This window comes from Diuraphis noxia, unplaced genomic scaffold (genome assembly GCF_037042655.1).
Source record: "Diuraphis noxia isolate RWA-SAM2 unplaced genomic scaffold, SU_Dnox_SAM2 contig0002, whole genome shotgun sequence".
Classification (NCBI taxonomy): Eukaryota; Metazoa; Arthropoda; class Insecta; order Hemiptera; family Aphididae; genus Diuraphis; species Diuraphis noxia.
This window is the reverse complement of record NW_028301712.1, coordinates 11,101,735-11,123,792: the sequence shown is the minus strand read 5'-3', so window position 1 is coordinate 11,123,792 and position 22,058 is coordinate 11,101,735. Positions and strand designations below refer to the sequence as shown.

The window sequence follows — 22,058 nt, the reverse complement described above, 5'->3', positions numbered from 1 at the left end:
TTGCTATTGGAATATTTCAATAATCCTATATTTGTGTTGTTTTACATATTTTATATTTATAATTACATTAATTTAAATTAATGTATATAATACTTATAAATTTAATTTTTTATTTATATTATAGTCATCTCGTTAATCTGTTAAAACTACTATACATTTATCTAAATATCCATGTATATATTTATAGTATATAGGGATTGTCACTTGAAAAAAATAGAAGTCTGCATCGCCATATGGCACACTTTGAATAGTATAGGTATAATTAAATTCAAGTATTTTAAATGTAATAAGATTATTTAAAAAATTCAAAAATCAGAATTTTAAAGAATTCAAAATTAAAGGAAAACATCGAAATAATCATTTTTGTTGAATCACCCCGTATATAGCCGTATATTTTAAATGACAATCATCCAATATTAATGTATTATCATTTATCAATGTATAAATTATAATAATGTATATATAGGTACTCAACGATACTTCCCTAATGTAGATATTGAAATTAATTCCACACGACTACTTCTAAATATGTTGCATAATATAATATATAACTATACGTAAGTAGATATAGTATATGAACATAATAAACAAACAAATGTATTATTTTATTGGCAGCTGCAATGATTCTAGATGCAAGTTAATGATGTACAAAATACTATCATGCAGTTGGCGAATGACACTTGTTTAAATACTCAAAACAGAGGAAACGTGTCACTACGTGCGATAACATTTTTTTGTGTCATATTGTTTATCGTTATTGTATTAAAGAATCCTCGGTTTTATTTTTTACTTTAGTAAGTTACGTACCGTTTTTGAAATATTACAATCATATTTATGTATAGTAAATAAATGATCTTAGACAGTTAGACTTATCTATATTACAGGATTACTAAATCATGTTGAATAAAGCGTCATTAGCAATCAAATACTTGTTATTTGTCTTCAATTTGATAATATTTGTGAGTTTATTATACATATAACATTTGATTTAAAATTTGTGTGTTAGTTAAAAATGTATATTGTATTAATATACATGTTATATCTTATATTATGAATTATATATGTGGCTTATGTTGCATTAAAGTGTAAATCGTATTTGATGCACTCATGATGTGATATGTTCATAATCTTATATAATACAACTGAATACCTACCATAGGTTAATATAGGTAATAAAATTATACTAATAATATTATTAAATTAATTACCTATTCTAAAATAATAATTATATTTATATATTATAAATATAAATTAAATAGGTATGTATCTATAAACTGGATAATATATTATATTATATAATATAAATATTAAATATATTGGTTGGTTCATAATTATTGTACATATTTTTTATAACTCTAATCTATTCAAATCTTTAAATTATACCTCATCGTACCTCCTATTTGCTTCCCAAATCCATCTACATGATATATCGTATTAATATTTGTACAATGAAATTTTTAAATGTAAGACTCATTTGTTAGTAAATTTATGTTTATTACTTATTAAAATTCATTATATTCAATAAACTTTTTTTAAATAAAAACCATGGCTCATAATTTTGTATTCTGGCAAACAATATTTTTTTCAGGCATTTGTCGATTATATGTGAACATTTGAACTTCTTACTAATAATGTTTATAAATTATATACGCATAGTATAGATTTGACGGAGTGAAATATAGTGCAGTACGATGAGTATCCCCTAAGACTATAATATATACAATTATATGCTGCTTCTCTTAATAATCATATAAAAAATCCATATAATATGTAACCTAATCAATTGTAAGCTAATAACCACGATGTTGATGAAGTACCAATAAAAAAAAAAATTATATGCATTTTTGTTACTTAAACTTAAAATTTGTATAAATAAACATTTATTGTAATGGCCCAATAAATGTTATTTGTAAATCAACATTAAAATAAAAGTATTAAGCGTCTAAATATAAAATTAGAAATAGTAATTATTATCTACAGACTACAATCATATATACCTACCTACTTACGTAACAATTTCACTTTCCTTGAAAAATTTGTGAATTTAAAAAAAAACATGATTATTTTTATATAGATGAAGCTATAGGTATATAGTTTACTATAAAGTAGGTATATATAGATTATTCGAACTTATTTACCAACTAATTTTTTTGTTTATACATATTGTCCAATAAAACGACCATATTACATACGTAATATTTATATACGTTATAAATTATTATAGTTAAGTTGACATATATACAGTGTATAGATCGGTAGTATGTTATATTATTAATAGGCAATGGCTGCAATGTTATATAGGTAGTATACTAAATACTATATAGGCACATATAGGTACATAGATATTATTAATATATCATGTTATACATAATTTGTTTTTAATATTTCTTTGAAATAAAAATATCATACGCCTAAATACATTTTAATCCACCTATATGTATACCATTTTTTTATTATGAAGTAAATTGCGTTTAAATGATCTATAAATATACGTTCAGATCACTGTGCCAATACGTAGTACCAATTAAAGGTACCTACGCTGCAATATTTATAATTTTAAACTGAAACAATCTGCATAAGATAATATAATATATACTATCGGTCATCGGATTGCAAACATATTAAATTCTTAATTTTACTATACAACAATAACATATTAAATATTTAGACGCATTCAAAGTATATGCATACAATATCTACACATTTGTTCAAAGGTTAAAAGTGTCAAAATCCATTAATATTTAACACGTAGTCTTGCCAAGATTAGAAGTAAGATTTGTAATAATTATCATTAAGCTTCAAAATAACAGAAGCCAGTAGGTATCAAAACTGTATAGCGAGGGTACTATTGCTTTACCTATCTTACAAATGTAAATTAATATTTTGATTGTTAATTATTTTGAAATTAATTTCTTTGGACCGTTTATTATTATATACTATTATATTATTAGGCATTATTTAATTTAACTTTTGTTAATGACTATTGGCTATATTCACTTATCTACGCACTTATCTTGAGTATCAACCTAATTATTTTCAATATACAATTTTGTAATATTTTATACCTATATTTTTTCTTTTATTGGTAGTTGGTACTTTTATAATTTTATAGTAGGTAACAGTGGTAACACATACCTATATAAATTATAAATTATTAACTATATAATTGAATAATTGAATATTTGGATTGAACTATGAAATAAATAATTTTATTCGTAATCACTATGTTATTGTTCTATAGTCCTATAGCTATAGGTTGTGCGTATATTTTATATACCTACCTACCCACTTTATATTTTTTTTTTTTTTTTTTTTTTATTAGCTCTCAGTTTAACTATTACAGCTCAACAATTATATGAAAGACATAACAAGATACAGTACTATAGAATACAATATTTAAAAAAAAAAAAAAAAATGAAAATGTATAGATGACTGATAACAATGAAATAAAAAGAAATTAAAAAGTAAATTAAATAAAGAAAATCCACTTTATATTTAATCTGCGTAATTTTAGATTACAATAGGAATTTTCGAAAAAGATATAAATTGAGAATACTTAAATGAGCATTGAAACCAAATTTTAAAAATGATGAATAAACTTTATTTTATCTTAAAAATTGACTGATTATACACACGGCCGTAGATACTATAGTCTATATATACTGACTATACTCTATAGTATCTATAGGTATGGTTATTGTGTTCGTTAGCCGTCTAAAATAGATATATTTTAATAAACGTATGACCGACCCCTTTCATTCAAAGTGAGATGTACCCCATAAGGCATTCTGTTGAAGAAGAGATGACAGTTGAGGATTATAATGTAGAATTTAGATATATTTGACTTATTACCTTAAAAATAATAAAACATAACAACGTTAAAGGGATTTATTTTATTGACGATTTGTTGATTATTGTTTTATTGTTAATTTTTTTGTAAATGTGAATACTGAAAGGGTTAAAAATTTGAGAATTAGACCAAATTTTGTATTTTAGTATTCCCAAAACTTCCTCAACAATTCCTATTTTAATGCAATTTACTGAGCAGAAATATTTCGTGTTAGGTAGGTATGATTATTTGAATGAAACAAATTATTGTAGATACCTAAATATATATGCGATGCCATTAGTCATTACACTATAGAATTGTTACGAATCGAACGAAAAAGTTAATTTTAACTGTATATACCTAGTTAAAAGTAAAAAGATATATATATAAAAGAACACTTTTTAAAATTTTTTAGCTGAGTGGAATTTTACTTTTATTTGTTGGATTATCAATTCGTAACGTTTACAACCAATATGGACAGTTTTTAACAGAGCACTATTTTACTGTGCCATCTCTATTGATAATTGTGGGTCTCGCAGTTCTAACAGTATCATTTTTTGGATGCTGTGGCACATATAAGGAAAATAACTGTATGATGATCACTGTGAGTACAAATTTACAATAGTTAGGTACCTATATACCTTTTTTTTATTATTAATACGTGCTGCAGTCTATATTGTACACCAAAACCTAAGTATTTTATACTATATTTTTTATTAATATATTACATTTTTATGTATTTTAGTTTGGATTTCTTTTAGCATCGTGTTTTATAATGGAAATCGTAGGCGGTTTAGCTGGATTTATATTATTGGAAAAAACTCATTCTGTAGTAACATCAAAACTGCACGAAACTATGATGTTTTATAACAAAACAACGCACATAACACATATATGGGACGGACTTCAAACATCTGTAATGACAAACATTTACATGACTTTTTACGCATAACAATGAAAAGGCGTATAGGTATATTAACTACCGTGCTAATTGTTTAGACATTTTTTTAATTAATTCGGCAGTTTAAAATTCTTATATGTGACGGTAAGTTGTAGGTTATTTCCTTATAGGGTTCACTTTCATAGTAAGTGGGATTTTGGTTTATTTGCTATAATGATCATTTCCCAGTATTTTTATTTTTTAGTAGATATACCTATTATACCTATAGGTAATATTAATTCTTGGTCTTAATATGCTCATTGCTCAATATTAATATCTTTTTTTTGTTGTTTATTTTATCAGTTAAGTAGGTACTAAATTTAAGATCTTTTTTAGATTCTGAGCGGAACGATGAATGTATTGATTTTATAATGATGAGTGTTTATAGTTGGTGCATTGGGTGGGTCAAATTTTGAAATTCTCAGTAGTTTTCAAAAGCACCGGGAAAAACAAAAAAAGTTTAATGTTAGTTAAAAAATATCAAAAGTACATAGTCGCAATTTTTTTAATAAGCATCGAAAATTCAAATTTTGACAAAATTCATAAAAATCACGAAAATTCGCAATTTTTCTTAAGTTAAAAATTCATAAAAATGTATCTTTTTAAATCTAAGATTTTAAAATTCAATACAAGATTCTTCATGAATTTGTCTAATTTTATCAAATAAAAAATTTTTACCGGAAACTCAAATTACATTTTTATGAACATTTGAATTACAACATTGGATATCCACTCAATTTCTCTTGTACCGATATTCTTATTTTGTTGCTTTTCAAGAACGAATAACTGTAGAAACTTGAATTGAAATTTACACCATATATTTATTTCATCAATTCCTATACTTGATACAATTAAAAATATTTCAACAATTTTTAAATTATTTATAGATATTTGAAACTTTTCATTTTTTATTCTATTAATAGCAGTCGGAAAATATTAAAAATACATATGCACTTTTTTTTATAACTTTTTAAAGTGCAAATTCTTTAGTTGTTAAAAATATATAAAACGTTTAAATTGTATAGTAATGATAGTATAGTAAGGATTGAAAATTTAAAACAAGGTTTCACGTAAGTATTGATTCTGTAACGAAAAAATCTAAAAACTATATATAATACACAGTTTTTTGAAGTTATTTTAAGTTCAAATTTGGATGGAATTACATATTAAATAACCAAAGAATAATAAGTTTAGTTATATTGTTGACTGTTGCAATTTAAAAATATTATTCGTGGGTACTTGAAATTTCTAAAGTAAACTTTATATTCTAATTATAATAGCTAATGATGTTAATGATTGAGTGAGTCGGGTACATAATGAATTTAATTTGATTAATTTGGAATTTATTTTATAGGTACCTACTTCTTTTTTTTGAGATAATAACAATATAATTAATATTTCATAAACCTATAAAATATCCTAGACTGACAAACCGTTTCCGCTCAGAATCGTTTTTCATATGCAATGATATTATATCATTGAATTCAAATTTAATACCACACATTATAGCAACCCACTTGTTAACTATACTGTACAGCTGAGCGACATCCACTTACTTACCAGCTTATTTTATATTTAAAAGTTCAATCGATGACAGACGTCGAGTATACGTCTAGTAAGTTGTAGATAGTAATAGGTAGGCAACTATATGATAACTTTTAAGTATAGTCTACTGGAGCTACCTTAAATATTTATATTTAAGTTGGTAGCAACTATGAATATAATTGGATATACCGTAAAATGGGGGTGAATTGCAACGATTTTTGAGTTTTACCCAACTTTGATCTTCATTTAAAAATCATACATTTATAATACCGTTAAGGAAAACACTTTTTTTAGAATTGTTGTTACCTTGTTTATATAAACAATAAATAATAAATTGATCTTATAATGATATCATTATAAGTACAATTCAGAAATATAATTTATACACTTTTTTATTATATATATTTTATGACTTCGGGTGAATTGCAAACCTTTGACTAGGGCGAATTTAAACATTAGATAAAATATCATGTTTTATTCATTTAAAACAATTCATGGGTGAATTGAAACACTAAAACGAGTAAATTGATAAGCGTGAAGAAAATATTTTACTTTGGAGGTAGAAATAATCTGATCAAGGTGTTTTTTTTAATAGATAACATTTATCACAATGAATTATCTATCTTTTCAAAGGTTAGGTTAGGTTAGGTTTGTTTCAATTCACCCCATTTTATGGTACCCGTTAGTCAGGTAGTGTCCAATAATATCTAATACTTGGATATCAAGCTACAAAATCACACTTGCGTTAGACTTGGCTATGATTTTACACTCACACAAACATTACTTTATATTAATAAAATTAGGTAGGCTTACATCTAAGCAAAATGGATTAATATTTGAAATTAAATACGCCTTTTTATAGAAATTTAATTGAATTTGATAATTTTTGGTCTCTCCAAAACAATAATACTTACAGTTATTTTGAAGATCATATAATGATATTTTTTTCAATTGATTAATTATTTTGTTAAAAAAAAGTTACAATGTTGTGGAGCTGAGAAATTGGATGACTGGTATCCCATACTTGAAAACCAATTACCTATGTCTTGTTGTGGATCATATGATGGAGCAATAGATCATCAAAATTGTTCAGCATCTGAACCAACTGTTTACCGGCAACCATGCTATGTGTCATTATCAAAAATTGTAAAAGAAAATGCCAGTACATTAAGTGGTGTAACCATAGGATTAGCATTTTTGCAGGTTTGATAAATATTATTTATCAACAAATATAAGAAAATATTAATATTCGACTTAACATAATTTTTTCTAGTTGGTGGGTATCATGCTGTCATGTTCATTGTCAAAGTCTATACAAAAAAGTTATAAACAGGTTTAAAATTATATGTACCTTTGAAACAATAATGCAAATCTGGCATCTGTTTTTCAATTATTACATCGTTTTTTTTTTATACAAATATAAAGAGATTAATAATAGTATATCATATATTAGGAGATTTTATATTTATCTGCCAATAATATAAACTTTATTAATATATGTAAATGTGTTGTACATATAAATAAGTTAAAAGTTATAAATATCAAGCAGTAATGATAATATATATTTTTTTAATAACAGCTCATAATTATTAACTTTTCATTATAAATGGTTTTGTATAAGATTGATATTTGAATTTTATGTAATTATAATCATATTAATCACTATTGTAATTTTTATAATATAAGTCGTAATAAATTACTATTTGCATAGATGTGGAATTTTGAATGATATTTCAGGTGGTTATAATAGTTTTAATTTATAAGACATGTACTGATTCTTATATTATTGATACTAAATTATAAACTAAAATTATGAAAAATTACATATTACAATCAAATAAAATATTTCATTTTCACCAAAAACATTTAGCTTTATGTAATATATCACAGCTTTCAGTATACTTTTCTCCACCTTTTAAATAAGGCGGTGTGAATTCTCTGTAAGCAATACATAATCTTCTTTCTTGAATATCTTCTCTGAGTATACAATGTTCCCACAAATATCTAGGTTTTCCATATAAAACTAAAAGTGATCTCCTTGGCATTAATACTCGCACAACATCAATTGGATAATTTACATGATTTACTGGAATTGGCAAGCATTTGACATTAGGTATATAGTCTATATTGTATTGATTACTATACTTGATGTTATGTGGAGTTAAAGTAAGTACAGTATCAGATTGTAAGCTTAATGTTATAATTCTTTCGCCCCAAATCCAGCAATCGTCTACATGAGGATCAATTGATGCACCCATTTCTGGTCTGTATTCCAATGAACACTGTTCTATTGTAAAATAATTCTTTAAAATTGGAATTTGATCAAAACGATCTTGAACAAATTTTGTTGATACCGGAAAACCATTGAAATTGCCCATTGATAAACGACGCTTTTTAAAGTTACACTTGGGTCCAAAGTTCTAAAAATATATTTTTATATTTTATTTTATTTAACAATAGTAAATTCAAAATGTATTTACTTGTTTTCTACGACCACTTTGTGATACATCCCAAGGCATAGTATCTAAATTCTTTATTAGTATTGTTTCTTCTGTGTCAGTGATAAATTCATGTTCAATGAAAATGCCATCTAAATAGTATGATGTACCTGTATGATTTGGATGGTTTTTATATTCATATGCATTCCAGCCACTCCATAGTAAATTGCAGTAAGAACAATATGATGCATTTGATAATTTCTAAAAATCAGACTATGTAATAAATATAATATTTAAAAAAATGTGTATAGTAACTAACTTTTAAACTTTCAGAATTGATGGTAGGGGTTAAATTGAATTTTTTTTCACATACAAAACAAGTTCTAACTCCTTTACATCCGCATAGTTTTGATCTGTCCATCTATAACATTAAAACAAACATAATTATAAAAATATTTATTCTATTGTATTTTGCAATAACTTTTGAACATACATTTGGTAAATTAATTAAATACAAATAGTAAATTTTAGTATCTGATACATAATTACTATTCCATTAATAACAATATAATTATCATCAAATCAGTAGTTGTATATGCAATAATTGTCTATTGCATTGTAGCACCAATAACCACCATTTTACGTATTTCTATTTCATTACAATTTGCAGAGAAAATTAAATTAAAAACTTTATTTTATCAGTAATTTAAAATTTGGTCTTGTTTGAAAAATATTAAATTATTATGTGATAGTTATAGTTACAATGGATATAAACACATTGGATATAATGCCCTTTATAGAATATACACATGTGACAAAACATTGAAAATTGTGTCTAAAATGAAAACATAATAACTACTACCTAGATAAAAAAATTATTGTATATTTACATAATATTATAAAAATAAAAATAAAACAGATATTGTTTGAAAACAAATAGATACTAAAAGCATATAATATAGTGTTTAAAGATGAATTCATTATTTATTATACATTAATACATTAAGAGTTCAGACTCAGAAAATGTTATAACTATTAACATATTTCATTCATATATTAAATAAAATAACAAAAAAATAATTTAATACAATTTATTTATCCTAGATTTTCTAAACTAATTACTAATTTAATGCATTAATAAGCTAATAATAATACAAAAAATATATAAATTAGAAAAGATACAGGCAGTTACGGTTTCTTATAAAAATATTAAACTCTTAACTCATACATATTGTTTCCTTTTTTAATTATAATTGCTTCATTGTTCAATAAGTCTAAAATGTTGTAGAAATCTAAAGTGGCAATGTTTAATTGTTTTGAAAATAATTTCATTTGATCCATGCTAAACATTCGTTGTGTTTTACCGAATCTTTGTAACTCAGCTAATAATTTTCTCGATTGAGCTCGAATTCCTGTTTTTTTTACACTTTTCTTGAATCCAAATCCACTAAATTCATCGCATTGAGTTTTAACAAGACTAAAATTAAGCAGCTCAATTATTTCATATGCATCTTTTGCAGTCACTTCTTCTCTAAGTTCTACTTTAGCACGTGCTTGTGCAAGTCTAATACATGACTCTAATTGCCTTACAGTTATTGGAATACCATAACTTAAATTGTTAGTACGCAGTTCAATAAAAAATTGTTGCAACATTTCTTTGGCTTCAATTGACAGAGTTGGAGACGAAACATATTTTCTCGCATATGCAATATATTTACGTAATTCTGCTTGAGAAATATAGTCATTGTTTTTACTAAATTGTGATAATCTCTCTTTCAATGAACCATGAATTTCACAAGAATTATCAATATCCTGGGTTTGCTTCACCTTATTTATATGTATACTAAGCACATGTTCAGTTAAATGCCTATCAATCAATTCATCCGGTGTATCTATAAGTAGAAAAATTAAATCAAAACGAGATAACATCGCTTGACTCATTTTTAAATTATCTAATACGCTTTTATCTCGGGCATAATGTCCGCCAATTGGATTTGCAGCAGCCATTATAGTAGTACGGCAAGGTAAAGAACAAATAACTCCACCTTTTGCAATGCTTATTGTTTGTTGTTCCATAGCTTCTAGTAACGTATTATGATCTTGAGTCATTTTATCAAATTCATCAATACAACACACACCTTGATCAGCTAAAACGACAGCTCCAGCTTCTAAAGAAAAATCAATTCCCTTCTCTCGAGTCAAACTAACAGTTAGTCCAGCTGATGAACATGTACTTCCACAAACAAATACACCACGTGGTGAAATGTTGCACACGGATTGAAGCATTTGTGATTTTCCAAGACCAGGATCACCAATGACTAAAATATGTATATCTCCACGTGTTTGATTTAAAGAACAATTACTTCCTCCAAATAGTGAAAGCAACATACCAGCTTTTACCATTTCGTGACCATAAATACCTGGACATAAAGAATTTACCATTAATTCAAAGAGATGTGGTTTTGAATGGAGTTTTTGTATACAATAATAATCCCTCATTGTAAATTGAAATGCAGTACTTGTAATCTTTCCTTTAGACTGGTTTTTATTATTTTGTATAGATATAACTTCAACATATTGCATAAAAATGTTAGATTCTTTACTTTGAGTGTTTTGTTTACATGATTTTTTTTTCACAATACCAGTTACAGTAACAACATCTCCAGGTATACAAGTATATACTAAATCATTTGTAAGTTCACATTCAACAGTTCTGGGTACTCTACCACTTTCTCTCTGATCATCACTTTGTAATTCTTGAACTCTAACAGTTTGACAATTAATAGTTTGAGTAAGAGGTGAATTTCTACAAATAGAAAATGAACGAACACGACATGCAGCATTGCTACATTGTTTAGGTTTTGAAAAAACACCATCAGGTTGTTTGATACTTTGAATTGAGCCACAGATATTGCACGAAAATCCCAACCACAAACACTGAAATTTCAAACTGCTGGCTTTTATTACAGTTCCATGAACTAAAATCAGTTTTCCATCTGTATCAGCTCTTAAGTTTTTTAAATGAAAAATTGGACCAAAATTTATGATTCTAGGATGAATTATTGGCAAATTTTTGAACTTAGTACTGTCATCATGAATATTTTTATTTAATTCTTCCAATGCATACTGATGAATAGCAAGTCCTAAACATTGCAATGTATAATTTGGGCGATTAGTTAGATCATCCCAAAATTGTGACCACACTGAGGTGAAATCTTCATCTTGGTTTAAAGAATCAACATTTAGAAGATATGATTTATTTTCTACAAGTTGCTCAATAGAAATATTTTGTTCATGTATATTTAAAAATGATACACAAGCCAAAATACACTTCACTGTTATACTATTTTCATCAAATTTTTCATTTGGAAAATAAAGCTGCCAACCATGAAATGGACATTCTTGAAAATGTTCTTTATTAATATTTATATCAGATTCAATACTTTTAGTACTTTTTGGTTGATTATTTATACTTCTATATTTTTTCCAATATCCGCCACCTCTCCATTTATTTTGATTAGGATAACTCATAACAGTATTCCACAAAATAAACTGAAAGTAATCAAAATTGTATTTTATTACAAATCATCATAAATATGAACACATAGTAGAAATTAGGTATCTTACAACAAATATCAAATTAAATACAATCACCAAATAGGTAATATAAATTAATAATGAAAATATATATCTAGTATACAAAAAAAATTAATTTAAACTTATAATAATGTACATTTTAATTGACAATTAAAAATGCCAACCATTTATATCAATAAATATTAAATAATATATTAGACAATTTAAACGATTTTATAAACATTGCGCACATCATATTATAATAGCATTTAATTGAATAGGTACACTTACTTTGGAATCAAATGGCACAAATTAAATGTATATATTGCTGTTTAGAAAAAATATAATTTAGGAAATTAATTTGACATTAAAATATCTAAATAAGCAAACTAGTAACTAGCATATAGAATGCTTGAGTCTTGTTGTATATCTACATTATGCCATTATTGTTATTTATTTGGTATCTACCAGTAGCAAAAATATTTAATGTTCTATAAAAATTAATCTGAAAAATGATTAAATAAACAAAACCTACCATATAATGATGGCTTTTCTCTGATATCTAGTGGCTGGTACCTACTATTAAATATGAATTATGAATCAAGTAATAAACTAATAACTGACAGTCGACAGACTGTGTTGGTAGTATCGGTATAAATATGTAATAATATGTTGTAATCTACACTCAACAGTCAACACAGTCAACAGTCAACAGTAAAAAATTATGCCATTATCATATTTATGAGTTCAGTCAAGGTGTATTTATCACGTATGTATTAAATACACCTTGAGTTCAGTGTATTCCTTAGATCATATATATATATATATATAATATCGTATATTATGATCTAACTATCTAAGGTGTATTCAAAGTTTCAAAAAATTTCATGAATAAAATAAATAGGATACTATTTTGGTGATAAAAAATATTCAAGTGATTTTTCCATGATAAGTAGCGCTATGAAAACTTCAAAACATTGATAATAAATTATTTATTTCCTAATGGCTAATACCTTTTCCATGCTTATTCCAATAATGAGTTGCATCGAAATTGTAATTGTAATTGTATAAACATAAAAATATAAATATTGAATTATGTCTTATGTCTATGCATTCAGCATTTACGACTTTATTCCGCCGCAGAGCAGTTATACTGCGGTACAATAGTCAATAGATTATAGCAAGTAGCAAATAGAAATCAAGGTATAACGACAAACAGCAAGTACACCACAAATTATATTACAAATTTTATATAATCTGAGCTAACACTATATTATGTAAATGTTGAGTACACAAACAAATATTTTGTAATCAGCCATGTTTAAATAAAAATATCTTTAACTGCAAAAATTAAAAAATATAATTGTAATAAGTATGTAAACACAAATTAAAAATGTATTTACATAGATTACATAATCTTGTTTATTTATAATGCATCACAGGTTGTAATAATTAATAATTAATATTGAAGTTTTTTTTAAATGGTTTTTAATAGTAAAAATTATAAGACTAAGGACAATTTAAGATGTCTTTAGCTGAAGAATTACTTGCTGATTTAGAAGAAGATGGCTATGATGATGGTGAGCCAATGGTGATACAAGAAGAAACTCTTAATGAACTGCAAGATAATGCTTTGATTCCAAAACAAAATGGTATTTTTTATCTAATATATTATTTACATTTAATACAGACATTTTTGAATCCTTTTGTAGATTTTAAAAATGCCAAAATCCGTGATCTTGCAAAGTTACGGGATTCAGAGCGTTTAGTGAATATAATGCGACAGATTGATATATTTCAAAGTAGACAAAGAAGAACTGAAGAAGAATTAGGACCTGTTGAGTCTGATCCTGAATATATTTTAATTGTGGATGCAAACAATTTGATTGTAGAGATTGATGATGAAATTTGTATGTTATTTGAAAATTTGATGTATTGATAAACATATATAATAATTAATTAATATAATTTTTTCAGTAATCATTCATAAATTTGTTCGGGATAAATATTCAAAACGATTTCCAGAGTTAGAGTCCTTAGTTGTTGGCCCATTAGAATATGTGCAGACAGTTAAAGAACTAGGCAATACTCTTGAACAGTCTAAAAATAATGAAGTACTTCCAACATTTCTTACTCAAGCTACTATTATGGTTGTTTCTGTAACTGCATCAACTACACAAGGGTAAAACTAAAAACTTAGTTGTTATTTAAAGCTATAACAAACTGGCCTAATTTACATAATCACATTTATTAGTAAATTCTTTACAAATTGCTAAGTTTATTTATGTGAAAAACAATATATATTTCTGGAGTAATTCTTTATCTTGAGCAAGTTATCTCTGTATATTTATTATTTGTACAATTTATACATAATTTTAAATCTTAAACTATTTAATATTTATATAGATTATTAATCATTAAGGTTGTTTTTATTCGGCCTAAATTTTATGTAATTTTTAATTAACTTTTGTATTTCAGACAACTTTTAAATGACAATGAACTATTTGAAGTCCGTGAAGCTTGTGACATGGCTATTGACCTTAATAAATTAAAATTGAAAGTTTATGAATATGTAGAGAGTAGAATGACATACATAGCGCCTAACCTTTCTGTTATTGTTGGTGCATCAACAGCTGCTAAAATTATGGGTAATTTATTTCATACATTTTTTTTTTTTAGATCAGTAACATATGTGTTAATATTTTTCCAGGTGTAGCTGGAGGTTTGACAAATTTATCAAAGATGCCCGCATGTAATGTTTTATTATTAGGTTCTCAAAAAAAGCTTTTATCTGGTTTTTCACAAGTCAATGCAATGCCACACACTGGTTTTATTTTTCATTGTTCTTTAGTACAAAATAATCCACCAGTAAGAAATAGTTTTTAAATTATACATTCAATTTAACAAAGTTGTACTTAATTAAAATGATTGTTCTTTATAGGATTTACGGAGAAAAGCAGCTAGGCTTGTTGCTACTAAAAGTACATTAGCTGCAAGAGTTGATGCTGCTCATGAGAGTCTTGATGGACATATAGGAATGACATTGAAAGAAGATATTGAAAAAAAATTGGACAAATTAACGGTTGTCATGTTATATTTTTATTTATTTGTTTTAAATTATAAATAATAAATAATTTAAAATGTATAGGAACCACCTCCAGTTAAATTTATCAAGCCTCTACCTAAGCCAATAGACCCTGGTCGAAAGAAGCGAGGCGGTAAAAGAGTACGCAAAATGAAAGAACGTTATGCTGTTACAGAGCTACGTAAACAAGCAAACAGAATGAATTTTGCAGATGTAAATACTACAAAAATTTGTTTGAAACAATTATTTTTAACTACATTTATTACATTATATATTTTAATTAAATTAAGATTGAAGATGACGCATATCAAGAAGACTTAGGATATACTCGAGGGACCATTGGAAAGTCAGGAACTGGTAGAATTCGACATGCACAAGTTGATGAAAAAACCAAAGTGCGAATTTCAAAGACACTTCAAAAAAATTTACAAAAACAGCAAGCATGGGGTGGTGCTACATCAGTTAAAAAACAAGTATCGGGTACTGCTTCTAGTGTGGCCTTCACTCCTCTTCAAGTAAGATATTTTTAAAATAACCATTACAAATTTAGTAGAGATAACATTTGATAGGATTGATTTAAACTATATTTTTAAATGTTTATTGTCCATCATTAACACAGTATGAATTTTTTAAATAAGCATTAACACTTATTTATAAAAACTATACTACTTTAGTTACTTCTAGTTTTTAAATGTCTCTTCTTTTTTTATTCAGTATGACTATAGAAAATTTAGTTAATATTTGTTATGTTTTACTTTGAATAGTACTGGGTGATTTATTTCATATTAATGTGTATTTATACTAAATGTTAATTTACTAAAAATTTCTTGCTTATTAAATCATCTTCAATGAATTCAATTAATGTTAAAATATTATTGAGATTAAAAAAAAATAATTTACGTTTGTTAGAATAAATAGTTAATTTTAATTTTTTGTTTTTATATTTTAGGGATTAGAAATAGTGAACCCACAAGCAGCTGAAACAAAAAACTCTAGCATAAATTCAGCTAGATATTTTTCCAATACTGCAAGTTTTGTTAATGTACATAATAAACATTAATATAACCTAAAAAGTGTCATTTTATGTATGAAAAAAATTACTATTATTATTTTTTAAATAAATTATCTCTTAAATGTGAAAATATTAAATAATTTTGATTCTAATAAACAATGTTCTACATGCAAAGGTTAAGAAGATGTTTTACTGATAACCTGTTTTTGATTAGATAAACAAATGTCAATGTTAACTTGTAGTAAAGCAAATAAGTTATTTTTCAACAGTTTTAAATTATCCACGGACTGTTAATATAATTCAACATAAAATATTTATGTTTGCTAATATTATTGTTCACCTATAAAAGTTTAGATAACCATGAATTGTTTACATTCTAGTCATCTAAGACATGTTAAGTTTCTGAAGTATATACGTCTATCTCTAAGAAAATGCAGTAGTTTTTTAATTAATGACAGTAAATATTCATTTCTCAAAGAACTTGGTTTAAATGAAGAAAACGTAGGTGTCTATGACGGCCAATGGAACGCAAATGGAAATGTTAGTATAACATAAGTGTTTTAGCATTATTTAAATATCTATAAATTACTCTACAGATAACTACATCGTTTTGTCCAGCAAATGGTCTACCAATAGCTTCAGTTCGTAATGGTAATGAAGAAGATTACGATAGATGTGTGTCAAATGGTCTTGAAGCTTGGAAGGTATGGTCTGATATACCTGCTCCAAAACGTGGTGAAATCGTTAGGCAAATTGGCAGTGCATTTAGACAAAAATTAGAACCACTTGGAAAATTGGTATCATTGGAAATGGGTAAAAATAATTGTCATTGGATAGAATTGGCTAGATTTAATTATTTAATATTTACTTATACGGTTAAATATATTACGACGTTATAGGTAAAATTTTGGGAGAAGGTATTGGTGAAGTTCAAGAGTATATTGATATTTGTGATTATGCTGTTGGTTTGTCAAGGATGTTTAATGGTTCAATATTTCCTTCTGAAAGACCAAATCACATTATGTTGGAGCAATGGAATCCATTAGGACTTATAGGAATTATTAGTGCATTTAACTTTCCTGTTGCAGTTTATGGTTGGAATAGTGCTATATCCATGGTATTTTTTATTTGAAGTTGAAAGTTTTTTTTTAAACTTCAATTTAAATAAAAATAAATTGTTATAAATTATAGGTATGTGGTAATGTTGTAATATGGAAAGGAGCGCCAACTACTTCTCTTACTTCAATTGCAACTACAAAAATATTAGCTTCAGTCCTAGAAAAAAACAATGTTCCAGGAGCTGTTTTATCTTTATGTACTGGTGATGTTGATATTGGGGTGTCAATGGTTAACGACAAACGGGTGAATTTGGTTTCATTTACTGGAAGTAGTTCTGTTGGCCAAAAAGTTGGTGACAAATTTAATTTTGTTAGTTTTGGGGCTATTTATTTTTATTTATTATTGTAAATATATTAATTTAGGTTGGTGTAGAAGTGCAAAAACGATTTGGTCGTGTGTTATTAGAATTAGGCGGTAATAATGCTATTATTGTTACTCCTGATGCTAATCTTGAAATGGTATCACAATCTGTGGTTTTTGCATGCTGTGGAACAGCTGGGCAAAGATGTACCACTACTAGAAGATTAATTTTGCATAAATCGATTTACAATACAGTTTTAGTAAACTTAGTTAAGGCATATTCTAATGTTTTAAAAAGATTAGGAGATCCACTTGATATAACTACTCTTTATGGTCCTATGCATTCATTAACAGCTGTTGAAAATTTTAAGCAAACAATATCTGAGGCTATTGAGGCTGGAGGACAAATTGAATTTGGAGGAAAAGTAATTTTTTTTTTTATTAAGTTTTAGATGTCTTTATATTAGTTAACACCAAGAACACCTAATAGAAATTTAACTGTTAACATTATAATGATATAATATAGTTTTAAAAATTCAATTTTAAATATAGGTTTTGGATAGAGCTGGTTATTTTGTTGAACCTACCATTATATCAGGTTTGAAGTATGATTCACCTGTGGTGTGTCGTGAAACATTTGCTCCTATTGTTTATGTATTAAAGTATGATACTTTGGATGAAGCTATTGCGTGGAATAATAGTGTAGATCAAGGATTATCATCTAGTATCTTTACTAATGATATTGGAACGGTATTCAAAGTATGTTGAATATATCTGTATTAAAATACATGTTTATAACTAAATCTGAGGACTTTTGGTTCTTATAAATCTGAAAATATGTGTGTACTTATTAGTCTTAAGTAGTTTACTTTTTAAAAGTATTAAAATTATGTTACTTGTTGCATTAAATATTTTTATTTAAATTATATTTGCATTACTTGAGATAATTTTTGTCATATTACGTTATTTTTTCATTTAAAAAATTGGGGATTACAAATAATGCATAATAATATTTCAGCTACATTAACATGCATTGAAATGGGTGGTAAAAGGGAGTACAAAAATATATACATTTAAAAGAATTTACAAATTTTTGCCATTATTTACATTATATACTTTATTTACTTTTAATACATTTTTTCCATACAGTATTGTTAAAACATTTTTTTTTTTTTTAATTACAAAATTCACAAGATTAGTGATTAACATCAACTATTTTGGAATTTTAATTTACAAATCATTTGTTTTTAATACTATTTAATTTTCATAATTTATTCAAACTTACACTTTTTTTACTTAAGGTAAGTTGAACAAAAGTTAAAGGTTGTGTAAATTATAAAAATTAACGCATTTAAAATTTACTTATTTTGATTTTATTATTTAATTAATATAAATTTTAGAGATAGGCATGACATTAAACATCTGGATTTGAATCAAACTCTTATCCGGATTTATGGATTTTGCTATTTTTATGTGACTTTAGGTTTACAATTATTTTTAATGTATAGCAAAATAAATTATTTTATTTTATTTTAATGAATATTTATCAATAAATTAATTTTTAATTTTTATGATATCATTGAACAGCAAAATCAAGTTGAATATTCCGGATAATCCGTATATGTCCACCACTAATAAATGTTTTCCCTATGTCTTCTGATGTCATAATATCAAAAATAAAAATAGTATTTTTATTATTGTCTCGACTATAAAATGGATTGACCATTGGTCAACATTTTTTTTTATTTGGTTATTTATAAATTTACACTTGCTCTAACTTAGTCAATTAAAATATTACATTTCTGTTCAAAAAATTGTAAAGAAGGGGTTAACATTTAAAATTTTTTTTTAAATGTGTATTTTTAGCTTTCTTGCTTTTACCTACTAAAAACCTCATTACATTCAATGGTCATTCATCTGAAATAATTAGTGATATATTATATAAATAATGATACCTCTCAGCATAAACGTTTTGTATGTTTTAATAATTTAATAAGAGTTAAAACCAGTGACGTGGCGAACTTTATTAAGTTATGAGGCACAGTTATATTGTTAGACCCACCACCCACCCCACCCATCACAAAAAACATTAAAAAAATTTTTTAAGATAAAATATATTTACTCATTTAAATAATAATGCTTTTTTAACACATCAGATGATTTTTGAGGACACCCACCACCCCTCAAATTGAGGCACGTGCCTCAAATATAGTTCTTCGTCACGCCACTGGTTAAAACTATTAAATTTTAGCTGTGATTTATTAATTGTATTTATTTATTTAGTGGACTGGCCACAAAGGATCAGATTGTGGTATTGTTAATGTTAATATACCAACAAACGGAGCAGAAATTGGTGGTGCATTTGGTGGTGAAAAGCATACTGGAGGTGGAAGAGAGTCTGGTTCAGATTCTTGGAAACAGTACATGAGAAGATCAACTATTACAATTAATCATGGATTTGGATTAACATTGGCTCAAGGCATTAAATTTGAATAATATAATTGAAAATTGAAAATTTTTTACTAAAAATATTGAAGGTTACTTATTTCTATTTTTTTATAGTTAATTTGCGGTAACCAAGATAATATTAATTTTATTGATGTTTATCATAATATGTAATTTCAATCATAGATTAATTTGTTATTGTTTATACTAAATGCATTCCAAATTTTTACATATCTTTTTTCAAAGTGTTTATTTCAGGAATAAGCATATTGCATATAATATTTTAAAAACAAACTCATGCGAGACTAATCTCAACTTACAAAAGTTATTCAAATTGAGCTTTATAATAAAGCATAATAAATAATAACCATTCTGTTGATTAAGTGTTTTAGTTATTAAGTAGATAAACCTTGCAATCTCCTTAATTTAATGAATTGTCTTCAGTTTTTAATGTTTTACATTTTTTATTAAAATATATCAATATTCCGTGGTGTAATATAATTTGTAATTTTTTTAGTTCTTATTCAGTTGTTTTTAGTATAGAACAGTGGTATCTAAAAAATGTATCAGATTTATAACTTATTTGTTTTACTGATTTTAAATATTATTAAGTATTGTTATATTAACTTTTGTGTTGATACCGTCTTCCGTAGAACTGAACGAAGTATTTATGGTATATAATAAATCAATAGCTTAAAATGTCTTGAAAATATTATCATGTATATAAAATATATTAAGATGCTAATTTCAAGTACTACAAATAATATTTTTTAATTTCATTGTTGATATAATTAAAGTATGTTAAGATCATTTTAAAAATGGTCATGCATCATGCTTCTTAATAAAAATATCAAAAAATGCCTCCAAGATGGCTTAAATAATAATCACAATTTTAAATTTTATTATAGGTCAATTCTCTCTTATCTTAGAAATTACAGAGTGAAAGTATTATTGTTAACATAAAATTTGCCATGTTTCATGTTTGTAACATAGGCTACACAGAGATAACACATATGCATACCCATCACGGCTTAAGATAGAATGGTTGCACAACGAGTCATTTTGTGATCACCAATTGTTCTTATCAGAAATCTGTTAAAAGTTACGTTACACCGCTATCTAGTTGCTTACATATACATCATCAAAATTCTATTCTTATTTTATATTGTGGTATTCAAAAAGTACTAATTAGTAATTTACAAATTTTATGGATAATCCGATAAATGATAATCCTTTAAAGTTTCAAACTCATCAAATTATGAAATAAAAATTATTTCATCAATAATAATAAGGTGCTTATAGTGGCTTCGCATATGTAATAAAACATTATATCCCAAAACAAATAAACACTAATTTTAAATTTACTATTTGGTAAATAGCAATGTGTGTAATAGCCTCTATACAATTTATACATATTAGTAAAAGATATAATATCTATCAGCAAATTGTAATTGCTATTTACTAAAATATCCACTGGGTCCACTGCGGGTTCTGAAGTTTCTGGTTCACACAATTTTAATGGAATTGCTCCCTTTCTTAATTTGTGTTTTTTTAAGCATATCGATAAATTAAAATAATACCTACAGACTACAACATATTTTAACACATAGGTACATAGTGTATTGAATAATATCATATCATTCATAATACAACAAATTCTTATTGTATGTAGCTCAATAAAGAAGTAAACTTATGGTGTACTTATTAAGTCCTTCACCAGACTCCCATGTGCTAATAATATCACATTCTTTAAAATGTGAGGCGCACAC

The 22,058-nt window shown here is 25.9% G+C and overlaps 5 protein-coding genes across 12 annotated transcripts; 3 read left to right on the top strand and 2 right to left on the bottom strand.

Annotated features, from left to right (window-relative positions):
- Positions 1 to 658: 658 nt before the first annotated feature.
- Positions 659 to 8,026, top strand: LOC107173509 (CD63 antigen-like). 2 transcript variants are annotated; one of them, XM_015524074.2, is made up of 6 exons: positions 659 to 794; positions 885 to 959; positions 4,245 to 4,433; positions 4,575 to 4,745; positions 7,293 to 7,517; positions 7,588 to 8,026. In XM_015524074.2, the coding sequence occupies exons 2-6, from the start codon at positions 897 to 899 to the stop codon at positions 7,651 to 7,653; spliced, it is 714 nt and encodes a 237-aa protein (XP_015379560.1). In that variant the 5' UTR covers positions 659 to 794; positions 885 to 896; the 3' UTR covers positions 7,654 to 8,026. The 2 variants fall into 2 exon arrangements, with proteins under 2 accessions (XP_015379560.1, XP_015379559.1); XM_015524073.2 differs by lacking the exon at positions 659 to 794 and having other exon boundaries at positions 805 to 959.
- On the bottom strand, positions 7,856 to 13,027 carry LOC107173488 (alpha-ketoglutarate-dependent dioxygenase alkB homolog 4). 2 transcript variants are annotated; one of them, XM_089221483.1, is made up of 5 exons: positions 12,864 to 13,000; positions 12,620 to 12,656; positions 9,072 to 9,173; positions 8,795 to 9,013; positions 7,856 to 8,734 (listed from the first exon to the last, which is right to left on the bottom strand). In XM_089221483.1, exons 3-5 carry the CDS (start codon positions 9,171 to 9,173, stop codon positions 8,168 to 8,170), a joined length of 888 nt encoding a protein of 295 aa, XP_089077609.1. In that variant the 5' UTR covers positions 12,620 to 12,656; positions 12,864 to 13,000; the 3' UTR covers positions 7,856 to 8,167. The 2 variants fall into 2 exon arrangements, with proteins under 2 accessions (XP_089077609.1, XP_089077608.1); XM_089221482.1 differs by lacking the exon at positions 12,620 to 12,656 and having other exon boundaries at positions 12,864 to 13,027.
- On the bottom strand, positions 9,861 to 13,003 carry LOC107173532 (DNA helicase MCM8-like). Of its 2 annotated transcripts, XM_015524111.2 has the most exons (3): positions 12,864 to 12,956; positions 12,620 to 12,656; positions 9,861 to 12,304 (listed from the first exon to the last, which is right to left on the bottom strand). In XM_015524111.2, the coding sequence occupies exon 3, from the start codon at positions 12,281 to 12,283 to the stop codon at positions 9,962 to 9,964; it is 2,322 nt and encodes a 773-aa protein (XP_015379597.2). In that variant the 5' UTR covers positions 12,284 to 12,304; positions 12,620 to 12,656; positions 12,864 to 12,956; the 3' UTR covers positions 9,861 to 9,961. The 2 variants fall into 2 exon arrangements, with proteins under 2 accessions (XP_015379597.2, XP_015379596.2); XM_015524110.2 differs by lacking the exon at positions 12,620 to 12,656 and having other exon boundaries at positions 12,864 to 13,003.
- Positions 13,028 to 13,322: 295 nt separating the features above from the next.
- On the top strand, positions 13,323 to 16,608 carry Prp31 (pre-mRNA processing factor 31). 5 transcript variants are annotated; one of them, XM_015524105.2, is made up of 10 exons: positions 13,323 to 13,531; positions 13,824 to 13,980; positions 14,041 to 14,238; positions 14,306 to 14,510; positions 14,807 to 14,976; positions 15,039 to 15,196; positions 15,270 to 15,410; positions 15,477 to 15,626; positions 15,704 to 15,928; positions 16,363 to 16,608. In XM_015524105.2, exons 2-10 carry the CDS (start codon positions 13,854 to 13,856, stop codon positions 16,471 to 16,473), a joined length of 1,485 nt encoding a protein of 494 aa, XP_015379591.1. In that variant the 5' UTR covers positions 13,323 to 13,531; positions 13,824 to 13,853; the 3' UTR covers positions 16,474 to 16,608. The 5 variants fall into 5 exon arrangements, with proteins under 5 accessions (XP_015379591.1, XP_089077604.1, XP_089077605.1 ...); XM_015524106.2 differs by having other exon boundaries at positions 13,329 to 13,700; XM_089221478.1 differs by having other exon boundaries at positions 13,824 to 14,238.
- A 14-nt stretch (positions 16,609 to 16,622) lies between these two features.
- Aldh7A1 (aldehyde dehydrogenase 7 family member A1) lies at positions 16,623 to 20,668 on the top strand. Its single transcript, XM_015524103.2, has 7 exons — positions 16,623 to 16,965; positions 17,022 to 17,238; positions 17,325 to 17,542; positions 17,617 to 17,832; positions 17,907 to 18,269; positions 18,397 to 18,603; positions 20,128 to 20,668. Exons 1-7 carry the CDS (start codon positions 16,786 to 16,788, stop codon positions 20,338 to 20,340), a joined length of 1,614 nt encoding a protein of 537 aa, XP_015379589.2. The 5' UTR covers positions 16,623 to 16,785; the 3' UTR covers positions 20,341 to 20,668.
- The last annotated feature ends 1,390 nt before the right edge of the window (positions 20,669 to 22,058 follow it).

Coding starts and splice junctions, on each gene's coding strand:
- Prp31 (XM_089221478.1), top strand. CDS start 13,854: ATGTCTTTAGCTGAAGAATTACTTGCTGATTTAGAAGAAGATGGCTAT. Junction 14,511..14,806: donor ACTGCATCAACTACACAAGG/GTAAAACTAAAA, acceptor TTTGTATTTCAG/ACAACTTTTAAATGACAATG. Junction 14,977..15,038: donor AACAGCTGCTAAAATTATGG/GTAATTTATTTC, acceptor ATATTTTTCCAG/GTGTAGCTGGAGGTTTGACA.
- LOC107173488 (XM_089221482.1), bottom strand. Junction 9,014..9,071: donor TCAATTCTGAAAGTTTAAAA/GTTAGTTACTAT, acceptor TCTGATTTTTAG/AAATTATCAAATGCATCATA. Junction 8,735..8,794: donor AAAGTGGTCGTAGAAAACAA/GTAAATACATTT, acceptor ATATATTTTTAG/AACTTTGGACCCAAGTGTAA.
- Aldh7A1 (XM_015524103.2), top strand. CDS start 16,786: ATGAATTGTTTACATTCTAGTCATCTAAGACATGTTAAGTTTCTGAAG. Junction 17,833..17,906: donor GTAGTTCTGTTGGCCAAAAA/GTTGGTGACAAA, acceptor ATATTAATTTAG/GTTGGTGTAGAAGTGCAAAA. Junction 18,604..20,127: donor ATATTGGAACGGTATTCAAA/GTATGTTGAATA, acceptor TTATTTATTTAG/TGGACTGGCCACAAAGGATC.
- LOC107173509 (XM_015524074.2), top strand. CDS start 897: ATGTTGAATAAAGCGTCATTAGCAATCAAATACTTGTTATTTGTCTTC. Junction 960..4,244: donor TCTTCAATTTGATAATATTT/GTGAGTTTATTA, acceptor AAAATTTTTTAG/CTGAGTGGAATTTTACTTTT. Junction 4,434..4,574: donor ATAACTGTATGATGATCACT/GTGAGTACAAAT, acceptor TATGTATTTTAG/TTTGGATTTCTTTTAGCATC.